Raw genomic sequence first — 21,847 nt, 5'->3', positions numbered from 1 at the left:
CCAGCACCATCTCCCCAGCCGGTTCCGGGGACAGACGCCGACCCGCTCAGCGCCCACCCGGCACTACTTCAGGCGGTGATCCCTGAGGGGACCGGAGTTCCGCGCCGTTCCCCCGGCATCTCCCAGGACCTGCCTTCCGACCAGAGGATCCGCCCGCCCCGGCGGGGAGAGGATGGCTCTCCGGGGAGCAGCGGCTGGAGCAGCTCCCCTCCGCCCAGCTTTCCCCGCCTCCTGCCGCCGCAGCCGCCGCTTGGTCGGGGTGTCCAGGCGCGGCCTTGGCACCGACCGCCACTTGTTCTCTCTCCTCGCAGGTCGGCGGAGCGGACGGGGCTGAGAGACGGGCTGGCGGGCGCCATGAAGCGCTCTCTGCTGCGGCTCTGCCAGTCGCGGGAGAAGTCGGCCGTCTCCAGCTCCTACCAGGGCGTCGTCTGCGAGGCAGATGCCGCCTCCGTCGCCTCGCAGGATGTCTTCAAGGTGACTGAAAAAGAGGGAAGCGGAGGGGCTGGCGACTCCGAGGGTCAGCGGGAGGGTGAGGAGGCGGCCGAGCGGGCAGAGGCAGCAGTGCCGGCATGGGACAAGGTGGAGCCCAAGACTGGAGCTCGTGTGTAGGCGTCGGGACAAGGAGGGGTGAAGGTGGAGAGCAAAGTGGGTGAGGGTGAAGTGGGGCTCTGGAGGTGTCTGCGTGAGTTTGGCGTTGGTTAAGTCCCAGAGAACCTTTCCTCCAGGGGTGCCTTTCCTCTCACTTTGCAGCAGAACCATGAGGGAAGAGTGGTGAGAGGCAAGAGAGAGGTTGGGAGCCACTCTGGACATTGGTTTGCCATCTGAAGGCAACAGAAGATTGGGGTGCTGGGTGACAAGGTGCAGAAGGGGACAAGCAGAAATAAGGGAGAGGAGGTGGTGAAGGAGGATGCAGGGTGGCAGGGACACGTGGTGAGTGGAAGGGGCACACATCCCACACATCCCACCCATCCCCAGAAGTAGTCCCCTCTTAGAGAGAGGTCCCTCTAAGGTCATGATGAGAATGAATAGATCATCTAGCAAAAAGGTCTCTAAATGAAAGCTTGGAAGCAGCAGAACTGTTAATAAGGGAAGGGGAACCATCAGCACAGCCTACAGAGGCAAAATTTCTGCCAGGAAGGATGTAATCTCATCCCTTTTCCATAGAGAGTAGGACAAAAAGTGATGTATTTATATTGCAGCTAGGGAGACCTAGGCCACATGGTAGGGAATTCCTTTTTTAATGCTAAGAATAATTCAGCAAAGGCTGAAGTTGCTTACAGGATATCTGACTTGGGTAACTTTAGAGGCTTTTAAAACTAGGCTAAACATGTGGATGGGTTTGAAGACCTTTCGAGATAGCTTCCAGACTTGTTTTCTGTGAGCTAGCAACACCTTTTCAGTGTGCCAAGGCTTGTCACCCTAGTGGGTCGTCTGCCACTGCACACCAGGCAAAGTTCAGGCAAAGTGCTAAGGAACTGATGCTGTTTAAAAAAGCTTGCTTTGCTTTTCTGAGCCAACCAAAGTACTATGGGCACCTAACTGATTTCTTTTTTTTACTGTTTTGTTTCCTGCTTTGTTTTGTTCCCATTTGCTGTTGTTTCAGCATGGGTTGAAAAATCTTTCTGTTGATAGATACTTTTTTTTCTACATTTTACCTTACACTGGCAAAAATTTCCAGTGCAGAGTGGTAAAATATAGGCTAAATCAGTAGAAAGATTTGAAATTCATTGCAGTTGAATATATATATATATATAACAATAATATAAGAAGAATTAGAAGATACTGGGGTCTATAACAAGGTTTTCCTAAAGAGCCTTTTAGTCTGTGTAAAATATATAGACATTTTTGTATGTAACTGAGCTCTTATTTTTATCATAGTTGAGTCATTGTAGATACCCTTTCTATAATGATATCACTTGTTTTCTATTAGCTTTTTCTAATTGCACATGTGCATCAGATGCTTCCCCCTGTGTTTGGCCCCGGTCTTCTAAATACTTAGACACATTTATAACATTTGTCACAGAAGAAACCTCACTGAGGTCAGTGGGACTATAGAGCTGAAGAAGGTTAAACACATGCTGAAGTGTATGAATGGGCTGCCCTGTAATGTATGTTTGCTTAATGACAGAAAAAATTGCTGACTCCTGGTGGCTCAGGGGATACTGGAGTGCAGTTTTCCTTTTCTTTTGCAGCTCAGAAGAGAGCAGTAATTTTAGGGGATGTTTCCTTTTTTTTTTTTTGTTTTATCCTTTGTTTGCTTACACATCTTTAGGAAAGTTTGCATTACTTTTATTATGCATTTTCTCTCTTCGTTCTCCCAGTTTTGGTGAATTATTTTTCTTTTTGATTCACTTTTAATTTTTTAATTGTTTACATTCCTGCCCATTCTACTACAATAATTTATTTTCTATCACTTCATATAGAAATAGGGCTTTGAAACACTCTAGCAAAAATATGTGGAGAACGTCATTAATGAAGAATCATCAGGGTTTCCATAGCAGGCTTTTGTTGCAAAGCACAATATCAGGGAGGTATCAAGGTGTGAGACAGATGAGCTGTTGAAGGCTTTTTTCTATTGAAATTTGTTTTTCTGGGTTTTTGGGGTTTTTTTGTGTGTGTTTGTGTTATGCTGTGAATCTGTTGAGTTGTTTCAGACAGTAGCATCTGAGATGCTCTTAGGATACTGCTGAAACTAAAGATTTTATTGGTTCCTCTGACGTAAAGAATATCACAGAAACCCAATGGCTGAACTAGAAAGCCCAGGATATAATATCAGTCTCTGTAGACAGGCCTAGAAAAGGAATTTATCAGGATTACAGATTGTTCATCTCTGTTGAATTCATTTGGCATACCCACAGCTGGAGAGAGCATAGAACAGTAAGTGATGCATTGGCTTATTTGAGATTTTCTGTGGTGAAGGAAAGATCTTTAGTTCAGTACAAAGTAATGTATTGAAGATCATTTCCATTTTTGTTAATTTTGCACTGTTCTTCATCCGATTTTGCAATAATTTGAATCAATCTGAGTATCATTGTTGAGGCAGCCTGATCAGGATTTGTGTACTTCTGTATGAACCTAAACAGCTGGGAGGGAATTACTGGGTGGCAGCTTGCCCAGAGTAACACATTATAGAATCACTAGCATCCTGCCTTTTAGGAAGATGAGAAAATGAGAATATTTGTGTCTGAAACAGGTAATTTCAGATGGAAGTGCCTGTAGGCTACGGAGTTTCATTAAGAAGAATCGTTCTGGGCTTACCAAAGTGGATGAATTAAATGCCACCCCGCTGCATCATGCTGCTGAAGGAGGTCAAATAGAACTAATGCAGCTGATCATAGATGATTCTTCCTGTGAAGGTAACACAGATTTTATAAACTATTTTATTAAAGAGAATTTAAAAATTCAATAATCAAAGTCTCTATTACCCAGCCGAAGCAGAACTTGTATGTATTTTCTGTATTTATTAACGCAAATGTAGTTTAGACTGCCACAGTTTGCAGTGTCTCAGGAGTGGTTTGGATCACCCATGTTGTGTTAGGATTGTTTTCTCTCTAATTCAGTGATTCAATATCTCTTATTTTGCTTGGGAGTCCAATTTACAGTCTTCAGTTATGAAAAAGAAAACTGCAGTCAAGCACAGTAGGCCTGACTTTTTATCTTCCTTTTTATACATTATGTATCTTTTGCTACATTTAACATGCTGGAAATGTAAAAGAGAATTAATTTGCTTTCTCATGCTTGCAACTCAGGTGGTCATTACACTTGTTTACTTAATAGTGAAGAAGAATAAATATTTGATGGGACAGGCTGTCTAAAGAAATTTAGGGAACAAGAGATAAGTAGGAGAACATGGGGCTTTGAGTGATTGACACTCTGTGCAGAAAATGTTGTTTAAATTAATAAGAATTGTGAAACTACATGCAACTCCACTGATAGACTGTGGGCCACTGAGTAAACATACAGTGGTCCTAAAAAGCTAATTTTTTACCTAATGATGGCCAGTATTTCAGATTAATCTGTCTGAAAAATACTCTTTTTATTTTCAATATATAGTTTTTTTCTTAGTTTTTGAGAATGTTTTTTGAAGTTTAGTTTCAGCTTTGAAGCTCAAAACGTACATGCAGTTTTTAAACCAGCGTTTATTGATTTGCCTCTGTGTCCTTAAGTGGACCAGAATGGATACTGTCTTTAATCTTCTTATAATTTACAAGCACTTATTTGCCATGTCTTGATTTATTTTTTTACACCCCCTTGTTCCATGCAGCCCCTAAAGCAATGGCTGCAAAGTCAAAGAAGGTGGGAAAGTGAAGAGGCAAGGAACGAGAGAAATAAAGTAACTCTTGGGGACAGAAAAAAGGTGTAGAATTATGAGCAACAAATAGACAGGTGTTTCAACCCTCCTATCTCTCCACTATTATAATTTCAAAAGATCTAATCAAAAGGTTTATTGCTATTTGCTAACCTTATCAAGCCTCCTCTTTGCTATTTTAGTGTATTAATATTAATTAATTAATAATAGAACCTTTTTTTTTTCTAATCAATACCATGTGTTCAGCACAATTTTTAATAAATTCAACAGAATATACTTGGTGACATGCAATCTTTTCACTTTAAAGAAACATAGCAGCCCAAACCTAAACCCTCACTGAAGACAATTTTGTTTGTGTGTGTATCTGTGATCAGAACATTTGATGGTTTTGTTTTTTCTCTTTATCTCCTTCAACCTAGTACTAAATGTGATGGATTCTTCTGGAAATACCCCACTGCACTGGGCCACAAAGAAAAACCAGGTTGAAAGTGTTAGGTTGCTTCTCAGCAGAGGAGCCAACCCAAATATTCTGAACTCCAATATGATGGCTCCTTTGCATATGGCTGTGCAGTCCTTACATAATGAAATTGTTAAGGTAAGTCTAAATCCTCATAAATATACACACCTGATATGTTTCTCAACAGCAGCTGTGTGCAGCACACCAAGACCTTGACTGTGAATGCTATGAAGCCTCATATGCTTTGTTTAGCAAACATGATGTTCATAGATGTGTTTGTGTCTGCATAGCACAAGTAAAAAGTAACTTACTGTTTAATATAAACACTGATGCTTGTGCTACATAGTAGTCGTTATGTTAACACTTGGAAGTATCTTTTTTTTTTCCCGAAACTATTGTATTTTTTTTATTAAAACTAAAATAAAATCAGAAATCACAGTTCTTGAAAATGACATTTTAATAATCATTTGAATAATAGCAGAACATTTAAAAATCACAACCTTGTAACGCAAGAACAGTATCAAGATTTTAAGTAGTGTATTTTTTCTTCATATGTCCAAGTGGAAGAATGTTTTCATTCCATATGAAACACTTGGATAGAATTTTAGAATTTTAAAATTTCTTGATTTTACCACTTTTTCACTTTAAAGTTCTGTTCATCCAAACAATAGAAAGAAAAACATATAACTGTATTCAAGACTTAAACTTCCTTAGAGATTTTCAGTGCTAAAACATCTGTCTGTCCTCATACCTTTTAAAAAATCTGTATTTACTACTAATTGAAAACAATAAAATCTGAAATAGAATTACAGTTTTTTACATGGGCTTTGTATCAAGTTCTCTATTTTATATCTCTTGTATAAATAAATATGTGCTCTCATTGTTTCCCCACTCTGTTTATTCAAGCTGATTCTCCTTTGGTTTCTATTGTCAAATTGCCAGTGACAAAAACATGCTAGTTCCTCCAGTACACAAAAATTAATTGGAATTAATGAAGGAAAACTAATAAATCTGTAGGTAGAAAAATAAATATGCAGTGCAGTATGGTAATAATAATTTCTAGATCTTCTCAAAAAATTCTGGAAGCACTCATAGAGATACTTTGGTAATACTGATAGCTCAGTGTTAGCTGTTAACATAGGGACTGAAACAGGAATTCAGGACTGGAATGTTTTCATCAAGTCCATCTCCTATAATCTTATGTGGCTGTCCAATAGATGCCTAATGGAGCAGGATCTACAATATTGCCACTTTCAAGGGAATACAGAATATTACAAGACATTATAACAACCTTCAGTGGAAAATCCCCATCTGCAATTTGCTACAGAAAAGATTTTTGTTCCAATGTTAGGGAAATTTTTAAATAAAATTGAGATTTTCTGAAGCTATATGCAACCTCTATCCTATCTACCTAGCTGTCTGCTGTAAAGAATATTGCTTTATTTTGACTGTTCTCACCTGCTTTTTATATACTCAAAAAGGACAAGTCACAAGACTGCTATGGGTGATAAACAAAAAAGTAATAGAATAGACCTTTCTTTTTGTATTTCACCTACAGTTGACTGAATGTTTTCTTAACCATTTAGATTTTAGTCCAGCATAGCAGTACAGATGTCAATTTGGAAGGTGAAGCAGGAAACACACCTATAATTGTAGCATGTTACAAGGATAATCCTGAAGCACTGACAATCCTGGTAGGTATAATAACCCATCACCTTCTGGCCTGATTCCATTTATCTTGTTGCAGTGTTATTCTGTTCCTGTATTCTGTCTTTTTTCAACAGAGGAAGCTCAATCATGAACCTTATATTCAATTTACTTTTCATGGGTAACTAAGAAACTTCAGTCTTTTAACAACAAAAAAAAATATATCTGAGTGGCAAACAGAAAAAAACTTAAACTCATTTTGCAGTTTGTCAGAAGACAAAGTGAAGCACACATATATTTAGGTATATGGATATAACATGAGAAAGATTTTTGCATATAAACTTCATAATGCATAGACAATACAGAAAAGGGAGACAGCTACCCAGGAGTCTGTGTTTGTTATTACAGATATTCTATGTGTCTATTGTTATTTGTTCATTACTCAGAATTTTCAGTATGTCATCAAGGTATATCTAGGCATTATCTTTCAGATTGAAAATGGAGGAAAAATATGTAAACCAAACAAAACAGGATGTATGCCTATCCATGCAGCTGCATTTTCAGGTGCAAAAACATGTATGGAAATTCTTTTAAAAAAAGGTAAGTACACTGTTCCCAAGCAGCTATTTATAGTAGCATTACCAATTCACTTCTTTAATCCTCAAAGAATTGTGGAAACAAGCACTTATACCTGTGATTGAACTTACAAGAAGTTAATGCAATTATTTTTATGGGCAATTGATATTTCTAACATTTCTAGGATTGAAGCAGCAGCTTTTCTAAATGTATGTCCATCCATTTTTCAATGATAGATGTGAAAGGTTTGTACTTTGAGAGGGGAGAATATTATTCCACAGTTAATATGCTTGTTTTTTTTAAGCCTTTATACCTTTTGTTGTCTCATTCTTGCTTGGAATAATTTCACTTATTTTCATTTCTAAGGTGAAGAATTGGGTCACTCTGCTAAAACCCACATCAATTTTACCAATAATGGAAAGTGCAGTCCACTGCACTTGGCAGTTCAAAGTGGGGACCTCGAAATGATTAAAATGTGCATTGAATTTGGAGCCCAAATTGATCTAAAACAGGTAAAACTTGGAGTGTAGTGAAATATAATTATGATAACACCTAGGCATCTCTCAGTCTCTGAATGGTATGTAAAAAAGATTAATTTTTGTTAAGAAGATTAATTGTTGCTTGTTGTCTTCCAATGATAAAAACTAGACTCAATGCAAAAACAAGACCCAAGTTCAAATCAGATATAATGTCAGATTTCTTAGCACAAGTTACAGAGGATCTTGTGGGTTTGAAAATTTTCATGGATTAAAAATGCATTTGAGCAGATCCATAGATGAAAATGCAATCCTCAGTTACTGAATATAAAAGCATCCCCTCTGGCTCAGGAAGTCCTGAAGTCATAAACAGATGGAGTCTGGGAGAGTACTCTAGAGAATGGTATGACCTTCTTCACAAACTCTTTATTATGGAGCTGCTATTATCCCTTTCCAGCAATGGGATCTTCAGTCTAACCCTTTCTCATCATACTAATTGGATGTAATTAGTACTAATTGTACTAATTTATCCTCATCCTTGCCCTGGCATTTACCTTTACCTCCTTACATTTGTAAGGAGGCAGAAATTTGGGACACTGCTGCTGCTACCATGATACTCTTGGTGCGAGGGCTTGTGCCCAGTTTCATGATGAATAAACATTTCTGAAAGTATCTGTCATTAACCAAAGGCTGGAATCAACTCATGAGAGCAAAGATAAACGTGGTTTAGCCCTCTTTTATTGGTTTGATTCTTTGAACATACAGACTTTGAGTGAGATGATTTATCCTGATGATTTTTTGATGGGTAAGAGTGTCTCTAGAATGCTTAAGGCATTTGTGGAAAAGCCCATTCCAATGCATTGACTGAAGTGTTCTTTTCCAGAAAAGGAGGAAGAAATCCCTCAGGCATATATAAAAGCTAGTTTATCCCATCTAGCTAAAAGAAATTGGCAAAAATTTTTTTACTAATTTATTGCTTAATAATTTTAGGACTGTCTAGCTAGACTGTCTATGTTAGACCATGTTATTTTTAACATGCAATTTTATTTAAGAATGACATCTAAGGAAGACTCTATTTAAGCAAATAGAAACCATTTCAAAATTATGCATTTTCTTTATTTAATAGACTCATTTGTTTTCTTATCCATTTGTACTGGTCAACCTTTTGGTTTTCTGTAGTTTTTTTCTTCTATTAAAGAGCGCTCTGTCCATTTCTTAATCCAACCACAAAAGATTGTTAAGACTGTAATTATCTCATATCTTAGGGACTTGCAGTGATACTTCAAAACCTCTTTAGTATTATCTAGTCCTTAAGAGCTCTTTAAAAGACCGAAGTTTCATTAATTGCATAGAAATTTTGACATTTAGGAGTTACGAATCCTGGGCTAGGTCACTAGGGTGTTTAATAGGTTGGAGGTTAGGTTGTTTGGTTTAAATACATAAATGTTGTATTCCTTTCCTGTTTACAGAATGAAAAGTGCACAGCACTTCATTTTGCTGCCACTCAAGGAGCTACTGAGATTGTAAAATTGATGATGTCGTCCTATGCTGGTGAGGAATCCATTATTGATGCAGTAGATGGGAATAAGGAAACATTGCTTCACAGGTACAGTGCCAGACTTCAGTATAAGTTGTAAACAATGACGTTCTTACCTATTCTCAGCATCCAATTACACTTCATATAGTATACTTTGGAGCACCCTTCCACCAGTGTTGGAACTTCTCCATGGGATAGGGGATGGTTTTAGTACACTATGAAAGGGTCATTAATTTGTTTAGAAAGGCAAAAATTTTGGTGCCCATCTCAAAATCAAAACAATTCCAACTACCTTGGAACTGTGGCAAGGAATGGTCACTAACAGTTTGTACTGAAAATTTACTCAACTAAATTAGTAGGTGGACAAGTTTATGGAATTGTTAGCAGCTTCTGAAGTTGTGGAAAAAATGCCATCTAATGGAGTTATGTTCTCTAGTGGGGTGATATTCTGAATGAATGAATGAAAAAAAAATTATAAATAGTTTATTAAAATATGACTTTAAAAAAATCTTGTACGTAATCAGCTACAAGTAGATGTTAGTACACTTCTGTATCACTACAAAGTTGCAGATGGCATTTATGTTTGTAATAATTCTCTAGACTTTTAGTCTGTCACAGTCCATTTGAAACCAGAACACTAAACTGTGGAGAAGTTTCCTCAGTCTTCTTTAGCAAAAAGATGCTCAGCCAAGTATGATGGCAACCCACTGTTTGGAAGATAGTATATATCCCCATTTATACATCTTTGCAAGAAAGATATGTGTCACTTCATTTATGTGTGATCGTTTCACACATATGAAATAACTGGTAGGTCAGATGCAGTGAATATGATTATTCTTTGGACATGTGGAATGGTTCAATGATAGCTGAAGAAGTTAAAAAGGGGTTGTGTTGTCAAGTTAAGATAAGGTTTCAGTACACTTGGAAATGTCACTGCGGTGGAACACAATTGAAAACAAAGTGGTGACAATGTCAAAGAAAATTGTGCAGACACAATATACTACTTAATGGATAACTGGCTGTCATAGGAATGAAAATTATTGTTCCTGGAAAAGGTTTGGAAAAAGCATGATATGCTTTTACTCCCTGTGTTAAATTAAAAAAATATTATCAAGGATCATCAGAAAGGTAGAAAGTCATCCATATTCCTCAAAATATGAAAATAGGAACATTAACTTGTTGAGAAGTGAAGAACCAGTGAAGCATGAGTGAGACTTGGTCCTTTCACCTTCCATTTAAATGTTTTATAAAACTGTTTTGCTTTCTCTTTAGTCATACTGCAATTCATTTTGAATGTATATTCATTTGAATGTATATGCTGTAGACAATGGAAGCATCTTTACTTGGAACCACAACATGATTTTTAAGATACATCTTTTGAGTAATCAGTTCTTGCTATAGTACACCAAGTGTTATTAGCTTTTTTATGCAAGGGGAACTGTTATCTCTGGCATACAGTACCATCTTAGACCTGTGCTTCTGTGTTGTTCCTTGAGTCAAAATATTTAACACAAGTCTGACTTCTGAAAAGATTTAGAGTGTATTAGTTGTGTTGAACATTTTCTCTGTAAAATATAATACAGTGTCTTATTGTGGAATAAAACTTGGGATTTTTTTCATGTATATAGACAGATTTAAAATATTTTTATTAAATTAATATGCCACAACATTTTATATCCATATATTACAATTTTTCACAGGGTTTTTTGTTGTTGTTTTTTCAAAGTAGTCTTGCCTGCTACAGTCAGAATATCTGTACAGCAGCTTCCACTTTAACCTGGCTCTATAATTTTTACACAAACTATACAGCAAGTTATTTTTGAAGATCAGATCAGTGAAATGTTTTTGAGGCTCTTAGCCCTGTATAAAACAAACTGTCTCAAATTTATGGAATTCTCTATTGACCTTGTGTAGTACCTATTCTTCTGTTATCTGACATTGAGTTATATTAAAAATCAGTGATAAAATGCCTATTAACCTACCAATGAGGTCTTTGTTTCCTGCAGTGAGTTTTTTCCATGTATTAATTGTTCTGAAATTAGTTTAAAAAGAAAACTCCATGACAAAAATAAAATAACTTATTCAAATTAATTATGGAATAAGGTATCCCTCTCTCTTTATTATAAGGTGTATTTGTTTGAAAATAGTATAAAGTGCAGCAAGTGAAGACAAATACTACCATTTGGCTTGAAACTTCAGTATCCTTTCTAATGTTACTGTATTTTTGCATTTTTTTCCACAGGACAGCATTGTTTGATCATTATGAACTGGCAGAGTATTTGATTTCAATGGTAAATATTTAATCAAGCAACATGTTTATAGAGATTATTGCTATCTAATACTACAGATCTGTACAGAGAAATTCATAAAGGAGAATGTGTTCTCAGGTAGAGGTTATTTATCTATGTATATTTCATAATGCATAATTGACACTTACAGTACAACAGTAATTGTATCTCCATAATAGCATCCCACAGTGACAGAGGATGAAAACTTGCATTTTAATTTCCATTGTATTTATTCAGAAAGTTTTGTAAATAGCTTTTGGCAGATAAGAAAGGCTGGTTCAGTCATCGTCACTTTGAGGGTATAAAATAGGAAATTAATGATAAACTTACAGAATCACAGAAAGTTAGGGGTTAGAAGGGACCTTGAAAGATCATCTAGTCCAACCTCCTGCCAGAGCAGGGTCACCTACAGGAGGTCACACAGGGATGCATCCAGGTGGGCTTTGAATGTCTCCAGAGGAGGAGACTCCACAACCTCCCTGGGCAGCCTGTTCCAGTGCCCTGTCACCTTCACAATTAAAAAGTTTTCCTTAGATTTATGTGGAACTTCCTATGCTTGTACCCCTTGTCCCTTCTGCTACTGTTGGACATAACTGAAAAGAGCCTGACTCTGTCCTCCTGGCACAGACCCTTCACATATTTATAATCAGTGAGGTCACCCCTCATTCTCCTCCAAGCTGAAGAGACCCAGCTCCCTCAGCCTTTCCTCATAAGGGAAATTTTTCACTCATTTAATCATGGCTGCTCTGTGCTGGACTCTCTCAAGCAGTTCCTGGTCCTTCTTGAACTGAGGGGCCCAGAACAGGACACAATATTCCAGATGCAGCCTCACCAAGGTAGAGTAGAGAGGGAGGAGAACCTCTCTTGACCTATTAACTACTCCCTTCCTAATACACCCCAGGATGCCATTGGCCTTCTTGGCCACAAGGACACATTGTTGGCTCATGGTCATCCTTCCATCCACCAGCAGCCCCAGGTCCCTTTCCTCTGTGCTGCTCTCCAACAGCTCAGTCCCCAGCCTGGTACCTGGAGTTGTTCTTTCCCAGATGCAAGACTTTACACGTGTTGTAATTCATTAAATTTCTCCCTGCCCAACTCTCTAGTCTGTCCAGGTCCCTCTGAATGGCAGCACAGCCTTATGGGGTGTCAGCCACTCTTCCCAGCTTTCTGTCATCAGCAAACTTGCTGGGAAGACACTGTCCCATCATCAAGGTCATTGATAAAGATGTTGAACAGGACTGGACCCAGCACTGATCCCTGAGAGACTCCACTAGTTATAGGTCTCCAGCTGGACTCTGCACCATTGATACATAGAATTTCACCTGTTATTTCCAGGAATAAATTTAAAGTATAAACAAATCATTGTTTTAGGATCACATAACCTTATACTGAATTATGTGCATCATTGAGAAGTATTTTTTTCTGCAGTTTGGTTATATTTATTCACTGAATATTTATGAAGGGAAAGAAGGAATGAAACCAGGAATGCTACTGGCTATGATCCAAGTGTCCATTTATACCAATTAAACTGAGACTCATATAATCATTATGTACTGTGCTCTGCTGAGGAAATTTTCATAAGTCATCAAACTTTTATTTTTTGATTTTAGGTTTTTATTTCAATTCAAGACAACTACATTAATAAATGATCTCTTCTACCTTCAGTTTTGCTCTTCTCCAAACAAATGTTAGGGTTTGGATTATGTGAGAACTTCCAGTTGTGCTTATTTTTAATTCAGTGATGAAAAGATAAGGTTGAACTACTTTAAATCTTGCCTGACAAAGACAATGTAACTACAGAATGCATTACCTGAGAAATTCAGGCACAAGTTTTTCCATGTGGAGGCTTGTGTGTACAAAGTATTAGAGGGTATATTTTCAATGTGGCATTTGCTGAAAACAAACTTGAATTCCTTGGATGCCATTTTAAATATTTTGTCCTCTTCCATAGAATCTGTCATAAGGATTTCACTGCTTTTCCATTTGAAGTATGCTACTTTTCAAGCTTTAGGACTGCCTTCATTTGTCCTGTCTGCAAATGGATCAAAATATGCATCTTAAGTTAGAATGATTACTTTTATTATCTCATTCTTGGTGCTTTTGTGTCTGAAAATAAACATCACTGTAAACAGACACAGTGTTAAACCTAGCTCTTCTGGACAGAGAAGATAAGATTACCTATGCCAAGCAGAATTTTCCAGCTTCAATATGTATGCTATTTTCACTTAAATTACCTTTTTTTTTTTCTTTTTTCATTGTCCATCAATGGCACAACAGAAACCAGAAACAGAAACAGAAAACCAGAGAATCAGACTCACACAGTATCAACATGATTATGAGTAGATGCCATAACTGAAGGCTAAACAAAGCCTTAAAAAAAAGAGGAAAAGACAGAAACCTACATCAGTTTTCCCAACTTTTAAGCACTGCAAAGCTTTATAGCTTTAAAGAAATATTTTTATCAAGTGCAAATTAAGCATTTTAATCAAAATGGCTTTAACAGGTCAAAGTCGCCATGTTACGTTTGGTACACAGTATCTTCATTGTATTTGAAAACATTGTACAACTATAAAGAATAATAAATAGATGAAAATTAAAAAATTCCTATTAAGTGGCTAGTATCTTAGAAATTTCCCTGTAACTTTGCACTTTTTTTAATTGTGTACTGAACAACTTAGCATCGAGGTTCTGGTGCTTTCTGAGTTTACTTCATTAATTTTATTGAAGGATGCTAATTCAAAGTAAATAAGATGTAATTTTACACTTTTTCTGATTTTTCTTTACTGAAAGAAAAGTAAAATATACAAATATCAATTTAAATTATGTATATTAACATATAAGTATTAATGCATGTTCACATATGCATATTTTTTTCTAAATATAAGCTTGATTCGTACATTTTAATGTGTAAATGCAAAAGTAAAAGTGGCTCAGAAACTAAATTTACCTCCTCTTAATTGAGCTGTATCATAAATGTAGCAAATACATGTGGCAACATATGATTTAGTCCTTGCTGTGATAAATAATGATGAATGCTGCTGAATTCATTTTGCTGAAGACTGAACAATAATGTTAGATGGAGGGAAAGTGAATAAAAATTGCATTGTTAACTGGAAATTGCTCCCTTGTATTCACTGAAATGAATGAGCCTCTTGGATAAAGAATGCTCTCTGTTTCTTTGATGAATAAGAACAATTTTAAGAGATTGTCTGACCTGATAAAAAGGTAATTGAGGAAAGGATGCTGCATATGTTATTCCCAAACATTTCATTAACATTAATTGGAGACTTCCTGTTCTCTGTGGTAAAGTAATCATAGTGCGTTTATTAAATATTTCTTATTACTATATTACAGGTTTTACTGTCCTAAAAAGTAAATATTGCTCATGATTGTGATTAATTAACTCATGAATTAGCAATGGACACAGAGATTATTCCAGCTAATGGAAAAAGTCAAATTGATTTTTTTTTTCCAATCATCTTTGGATATTATCTGAAATAAAATAGATTTTTCTTTTTGGTGTACTTTGTTCAACTCATCCAGTTTGATTTTCAACTCAATATCTAGAAAAATTATATCTAAAACATCATAAAATATGCATACATCTCATTGGTTTATTTACTTGTAAGTTCATACTCCCTTGTTGGTGACAATTTTAGATAGTTGTATATGCTCATAGCAGTTTTCTGATGTGAATATAGTGGTACTGTGATCATAGTGAACATACTGTCCTGGCAACATGCACCCTGTGCATAAATGGACAGAAAAGAAAACCTGGGCTTTTGTCAGAATATCTCATTCCAGTTGTTTTGCTTCCTCTAAGAAGAAAGCTCCTATCAAAAACCTCGAGTTCGTAGAATAAAAAATTGTCTGCTCTTGGTACAGCTTCTTTGGGGTCAAAATTAACTTGGTTCATATAGGTTACAATGAAGAATAGAAAATGAAGATAGATCAAGCTATACAGATCAAACTATATTAATCCTTGCATGCATTACTTTTTGAATCACATTCTTATAACGTAGATTTTCAGAGGGGTTGTGTTCTGGTAATTGTTTGATGGGCAAAGCATCATTCAATAGTGTTGCAATTTTTGTATTTTTCCAGAGCTTCAGTCCCAGTGTTTCCAAGTTATTACTATATATTTTGAGTATTTAAATGCATGAAAAGGTACCCTACCAAAAAAAAAAAAAGAGTTGTGAGTTCAGCTTACCTAGAAGTAGGTCATTATTATTATTATATTAGGCATCAAATTGATCTTATGTAGATGACTGGGCTTTGGCTCGTAGTTTGAGAACAGCAGGAGTTTTATATAGAGGTGTAATGTATTTATTCAATTTCTTTATCTGGAGCATCTGGAGTTACTAAGAATGCCTGCAGTTCTGCTATGCTTATAAAGGGCAGCACCATGTTAAAATTTCATTTATTCATTATTCATGATAAATGTGAAATTCTTTCTTGCAGGGGGCTAATATTGATAGTGTTGACATAGAAGGTCGATCCCCACTTCTGTTGGCCACTTCCTGTGCATCATGGAAAATTGTGAATTTACTGCTCTCAAAAGGTAAAAAGGAGTGTGCACATATGATATACTTCCTTTGAGCAGGGTTCATATATGTTAAAACTTTGTTTCTAACATTCCTCTCACTTTTCAGTTCAGTACTTCAGCATGTAGTCCAGGGGCAGCTGTAGTTAAACAGCTGCACAGTACTGGTGTCCCTTGAGATAGTGGAAGATTTATGGTGATGATTTCACCCTTTTTTAATATAGAGTGAACAGGCTTTAGAAAAAAAAAGTATATGCTGTGTGTCATGCTTGTCAAGGTAGAGGTGGTACTGGCAGTCCATCCCTTCTTTTCTTAGCACTTCACAGTGTAGACAGAACTGTGTAATAAATGCACCCATTTATACAGAGTCATGTTTCATACCAGCAATTAATCTTTAAGTGTTAAAGCCCACATTTCAAGCATGAGTTGTGATTTAATGTAATCACAGTCAACTTCAAAATGTCTGAGCTCTATCTTTCAATTTCTACAGTTATGGTGCAGGATAATTATTATTTTCTCTCGTTGCTAGTAACAACTATTTTTGTTTTGAAGTTACAACAAGGTTACAACTTTAAAAGATGACAAGGGCTGATCATCTGCATCTTTAAATAACCTCTTGATCTGTGGGTGCTCAATATCTCTAAATATAAGGGCCTACATAAATCCCAGTGCTGCAATAAAATTAAAATAGCATACACACAGGAGATAACAAATAAGTCTGAGTGTCAGTAGGGGGTTTTTTTGTAAGTAAAATTACGTGTTCTAATGCTTACTTGAAATAATATTTATTTTATAGATGGATAAACACATTTATTCAACATTTGTTCCTTTGTCTTAAGCATCATCAATTAGTGCCAGGGGCCAGAAGTTTTGAAGTTGCTGGTGTTTTTTTCCATGTTTATCTAGGAGCAAATGTATCATTAAAAGATCACCTGGGTCGGAATTTCTTGCATTTGACGGTATTGCAGCCTGGAGGATTACAGCATCTGAATGAGAAGTTTCTACAGGTACAGTAAGCACCAAATTATTTCTTTGTTACCCTTAATAGAAAATGTAAGGGGAAAAAAAAAAAGCAGCAACCATTTTATTTTGGAATATTTGTAAAGTTTGTAGTACTTGTTAAGTTTCCCAGTGTCACAGAAAAGAGTTTGAAGAGGTTCATACCTCTCATGAAAACATTTCAAAGCAAATAATACAGTTTTCTTATTGCCAGGCAAAGGAATAACATAATCCCATAAATTATTTTGCTGTTGGGGGATTGAATAGCTCATGAGGTAGGCAATAAAATACAGAACTTTTCACTTCTACTTTCCCAGCTTGCATGCAGTAAAGCTAGGGGATGTGCTCATATTCAGTCAAGCTCCAGGACAGGAGCTTTCTGTGGACTGGACTGTAGTCAGTCTTGGATTTTGTTTTAAGAAGGATTTTAAACATGGATTTGTGTTTCGCTGTGCTGAAGTGAAGCACTCATGTTGGTAGAGTCCAAACTTGCTTGAAAGAATTAAATTTGCTAGCCTCCAGAGCTCCGGAAACAGCTTTGTAAATGGGAATCAGGTATTAACTGATCTTGCAACATCTGCTGAAATCTCTAAGCAGATTTGTTTAGTAAACCAGAACCTCACTTTTCAGCAGAGGTAGTGAATCTGTTTCAAACCAGAGTGATAATTCTCCATTGTCAGCATTGACTTTCTCATTATTGATCATACTAATAGTTCAGACAAAGGAGTGAAGAAGAGTGGGGGAGCAATTTTTGACTGCTTTGAGCAAGGCTATATATATATTGGATGGCGTTAGAGAGGGTACAGAGGAACAACAGGGAAATGAAGATGAGAAAGAGAAATGGGGGAATCAAAATTACTCTGTAAACCAGTGAACTGATAGTTCTTGACAGCCAGAAATTTTGCTGCTCCATGTAGGCTACAGGTTGCCATTGCATTCTGTACAGGCCTTCTGCTGGCAGCAATGAGCATCACAGCTGACTGGCAGCTCAGAAGAATCTCCTGTATTAGAGCTGTACTGTGGATGGAGAGTGGCAAACTGCTGTGTTCTTCAAAGCATAGATGTTTGGAAAAAATGGTGACCAGCAATGTTAAATGATGATTGTTGCTAAATTTACTTTTCCTAAAGTTTTTTTTTCTTATTTTTAGATACTGCTTTAAAGTATTTAACACTATTGTTAGAAGATATTGTTACGAAGCTGAGGAGCATTAAGTGATATAAATGTAATTCTGTGCTTTTGGGATTTTTTGGGGGGGGGGCATCACAGATGGAACACATTAAAAATCTTGTTGTGGATGAAGACAATGAAGGATGCACCCCATTGCACTATGCATGCAGACAAGGTGTGGCCCTCTCTGTAAATAATCTACTCAGCCTCAACGTTTCCATCTACTCTAAGAGCAGGGACAAGAAGTCACCATTACACTTTGCAGCCAGGTTAGTAGTGCACTCTAAGCAATGGAATTAATGGTGTTTTCTCCATCTGTATTTTGTTGACATTAATATGTATGTTTATTTTTCAAAGTTATGGGCGCATCAATACATGTCAACGTCTTATAAGGGATATGAAAGACACGAGGCTCTTGAATGAAGGTGACAAGAAGGGAATGACTCCCCTTCATTTGGCAGCCCAGAATGGTCATGAGAAGGTAGTTCAGTTTCTTCTGAAGAGAGGGGCTCTTTTTCTTTGGTAAGTACACAAATTTCCATTAATTAAGGTTAAAAAGACTATCACCCTACATTTTATGTCCACTTGCCAGGAAGTTTATGCAATATGATTATGTAAATTATACTAAAGATATATGAAGATATATGAAAATATTTGATATATTAATATATACAGATATAAATATACAGTATCAAAGGATATTTATAAAATATTTGTAAAACTAAGGTGATTCATGCATGATCTATGTATTCCGTCTGATGCTAGGCTATTAGTGATGCTAGCCTATTCAGTCTGAAACAAGGTGGGGAAACACCATTGGTGGGGAGCTTTCTCTAAATCCAACAGAGAGAAGAATACTGAACTTCTGATGGAAAAAATATTTTGGTAATATTATAATCATGTCAGCCTCACCAGTCATACATTAATTTTTTTGTGACTGTGGAGGACCTACTAAGTGGACTATTGTCCAACCCTTTATTTCCATTGTCCTTAGCTGGACTAGTACATGTAGCAAGGACAGAAATTATTATACATATAGATACATATATGTATGTGCACATGTGTATATGTGTATGTAATTAGACTTAATTTAGAATTAAACCTGGCATTATTAAAAGAAATATCCTGGTAGGTTCTATGTGATAAAAGGCTTAGAAAATTTCAGTATACTAAGATAAAATAATATTAAAAGGTATAGCTTTTTGTGCTTATAATCTTCTGTATATTCACTATTTTTAAATGCAAAATTCCATAATATGGCCATGATCTATGCCACATCTGTTGCCAAGAATTAGTAAGAAAGCCTTTGTGTCATTTTCAAGGGACATATAAGAACATGGGTGCAATCCTGATGTATACAGAAGCAGAGAGAGAAGAAAATAATGGCAGTCCCAAATACTGTTCTTGAGTTGAACCCTTTACTTCCAAATGGTGCATTAATAATCACAGCTCTGCAATTCATTATGCCAAAACCAAAAAGTTTGAGTCAAAGGAGTCATTTAAATTTACTTTATAAAAAAATTTCCATCTATTATTACTAATTTTATACCACTTTATGCCAGTGATTATAAAGGCTGGACAGCCTTGCACCATGCTGCCTTTGGAGGATACACTCGCACAATGCAGATCATTTTGGATACAAATGTGAAGTGTACAGACAGAGTGGATGAAGAAGGGGTATGTGTTCATGTAACATGATTTGTTTCTTGCCTGCTTTTACTTGTAGACCATTTTTTCATGGTATGATATTAGTATATTTCTGCTGTGCATTACATGTGTAATATTAAACTTCCTGTGGCATATTTAAAGCCTTTATATTTCACCACTGTTAAAGTTTATTGCTTAGATTAATATGTGATTAATGAAATTGTTATGCAATTCTTGTAACTGGGAAACAAAAAAATGCAATTAGCCTGATAGAAAACATAAAATGCTGAATATATTAGAGATGTCCTTCTTGCCCCCTTTAAAGTGCAAGAATATTTTACTAAAGTAGTACATACATTGGTAATTTAAATTTTAAGAGTTTATACAGATTTTTTAAAATCCTCTATCAACTCCTGCTTTAACATACACTTTTAAATCCATCTGTTCTGCACAGCAATGTCCAGCAGATACAGCTTCTGTCTTACTCTGAATGCAGTATCTGTTGGGTCAAGAGAGAGACTTCTTGTATGAATCTGCCCAGCAGTTTCCCATCAGAAAACATAGGGTGGTCATTCTAAGAACTACAGAGTTTTCTACACAGGTGTTGCCAGTTTCTCTGAGAACTGGTGATGGAAATATTTAGAATTATTAGTTTAGTAACAAATCTTGCCTGGCAATTAACGAGAAGCCAATGTTCAGGTTTTAGATTTCCCTCAGAAAAATCTGGATGAGTTGGAAAGACTTTCAGAAGCCAGTTTCAGTGTGACTTGATTCCTAAAGCACTCGTTCTATGAAAATGAGCAAAGAAAAAAAAATGTTTTCATAAAACTGTGCCTGCAGATTCTCTTGTAGATTTGCTTTCATGAGCATATCTGGATATAATCGGATGGTTCTCTCCCTGATTATCAAATGCAGGAGTTCTGTATCTGTAGATACCATCCTTTTTTACCTATTCGTGACTTGCAGTTTGTTATTTACAAAATTAAAATGTATTAATGATTTGGCCTTTCTTACCTACAACTGAGCTTCCTCTTCAGGTTTGGCACTCGTGTATCTGTAGGCACAGAATTAAGAACTTGCCTATAATCTCTATAGAATCTCTGATAATATTCTGCTTTGTAATGCTGCTAGAAAAAGTATTCAGGCCTCACAACTGAGAATTGCATGTGTGGGGAAAAACTGAAATATGTACTATTTTGTGGTTTTGGTAAATGCTTCTCATGGATGCATTGTTGCACTGTTCTGCACAGAACACAGCTTTGCACCTGGCTGCAAGAGAAGGACATGCAAAAGCAGTAAGGCTGCTTCTTGACTATGGTGCAAAAATTCTGTTCAACAAAGCAGTAGCTTCTTTTTTCCATGAAGCAATACACAATAGGAGGAAAGATGTGGTGTCTGCTGTCATTTTGCACAAAAGGTAAGTTATACAGAAACTGCTTTTTGAATTTATTTCCCTCTGTGGGTTTTTTTGTTTGGTTGGTTTTGGTTTCGGTTTTGGTTTGTTTTTGAACTTAAGTTACATTCTGAAAACCTGTAGTTTAATCAGCAAAACTGAGTACTTATTTCAATATTCCATAAAAGATTATGTTTTGTTCTAGTGAGAGTGAATGAAAAATGCCATGATTGTAATGAACATCAGATATGTGGCATGTTGTTTTCCATTTTAGATTCTGTTAAAAAAAGCAACCCACATAGAAGCCATTAGAAATAAATAATCCTTCACATCTTCCCTCCTATTATATACATGAGTACAACTGATACTATTCAGGTGATTTAATTTAAAACTGTTGCTTTAAATCTGGCAAATATTTTAAAATGTGGCAGTTCAGCTGTAGTGTAGAATATTTTATGTTACAATATTGTGAATCCCCACTTTGGCAATAAAAGTGTTTCACTTATCTCTTCGTATAAATTGCAGGAACACTACCAACATTTTACTGTATTTATTCCTACTTGCCTAATCCTGTAAGCCAGGATTTCAGCTTTAGTTCAAGTGTCATATTTTTTAGAAGGTCTTTGAATAGCTTAAACAATTTTGTTTAAATCATACCAGAATTAAGTATGAATCATTCTTAGAGAAGCACCCAGGATGTTTATCAGTTACTTCCCAAACAACGGATTTTCCATTTCATGGTATGTAAACTTGTGACATACTGTGATTTTCAAGATAATATCTTAAATGAAACTTGAATAATTTAAA

General features: G+C 36.3%; 1 protein-coding gene across 1 annotated transcript in view; it reads left to right on the top strand.

Annotated features, from left to right (window-relative positions):
• The first annotated feature begins 354 nt into the window (after nucleotides 1–354).
• Nucleotides 355–21,847, top strand: part of TRPA1 (transient receptor potential cation channel subfamily A member 1) — a 35,867-nt gene continuing 14,374 nt past the window's right edge. The window contains exons 1-14 of the mRNA XM_030445482.1: nucleotides 355–474; nucleotides 3,194–3,356; nucleotides 4,729–4,904; nucleotides 6,353–6,460; nucleotides 6,905–7,013; nucleotides 7,356–7,501; nucleotides 8,935–9,071; nucleotides 11,245–11,293; nucleotides 15,752–15,851; nucleotides 16,740–16,840; nucleotides 18,100–18,269; nucleotides 18,358–18,522; nucleotides 19,563–19,677; nucleotides 20,898–21,064. Coding sequence (XP_030301342.1) covers nucleotides 355–474; nucleotides 3,194–3,356; nucleotides 4,729–4,904; nucleotides 6,353–6,460; nucleotides 6,905–7,013; nucleotides 7,356–7,501; nucleotides 8,935–9,071; nucleotides 11,245–11,293; nucleotides 15,752–15,851; nucleotides 16,740–16,840; nucleotides 18,100–18,269; nucleotides 18,358–18,522; nucleotides 19,563–19,677; nucleotides 20,898–21,064 — 1,826 coding nt within the window. The remainder of the gene's footprint in view (nucleotides 475–3,193; nucleotides 3,357–4,728; nucleotides 4,905–6,352; nucleotides 6,461–6,904; nucleotides 7,014–7,355; nucleotides 7,502–8,934; nucleotides 9,072–11,244; nucleotides 11,294–15,751; nucleotides 15,852–16,739; nucleotides 16,841–18,099; nucleotides 18,270–18,357; nucleotides 18,523–19,562; nucleotides 19,678–20,897; nucleotides 21,065–21,847) is intronic.

Source organism: Calypte anna, chromosome 2 (assembly GCF_003957555.1).
Source record: "Calypte anna isolate BGI_N300 chromosome 2, bCalAnn1_v1.p, whole genome shotgun sequence".
In the NCBI taxonomy this organism is placed as follows: Eukaryota; Metazoa; Chordata; class Aves; order Apodiformes; family Trochilidae; genus Calypte; species Calypte anna.
Note: the sequence above shows the minus strand (reverse complement) of the source record. Positions and strands in the feature narration are given on the sequence as shown.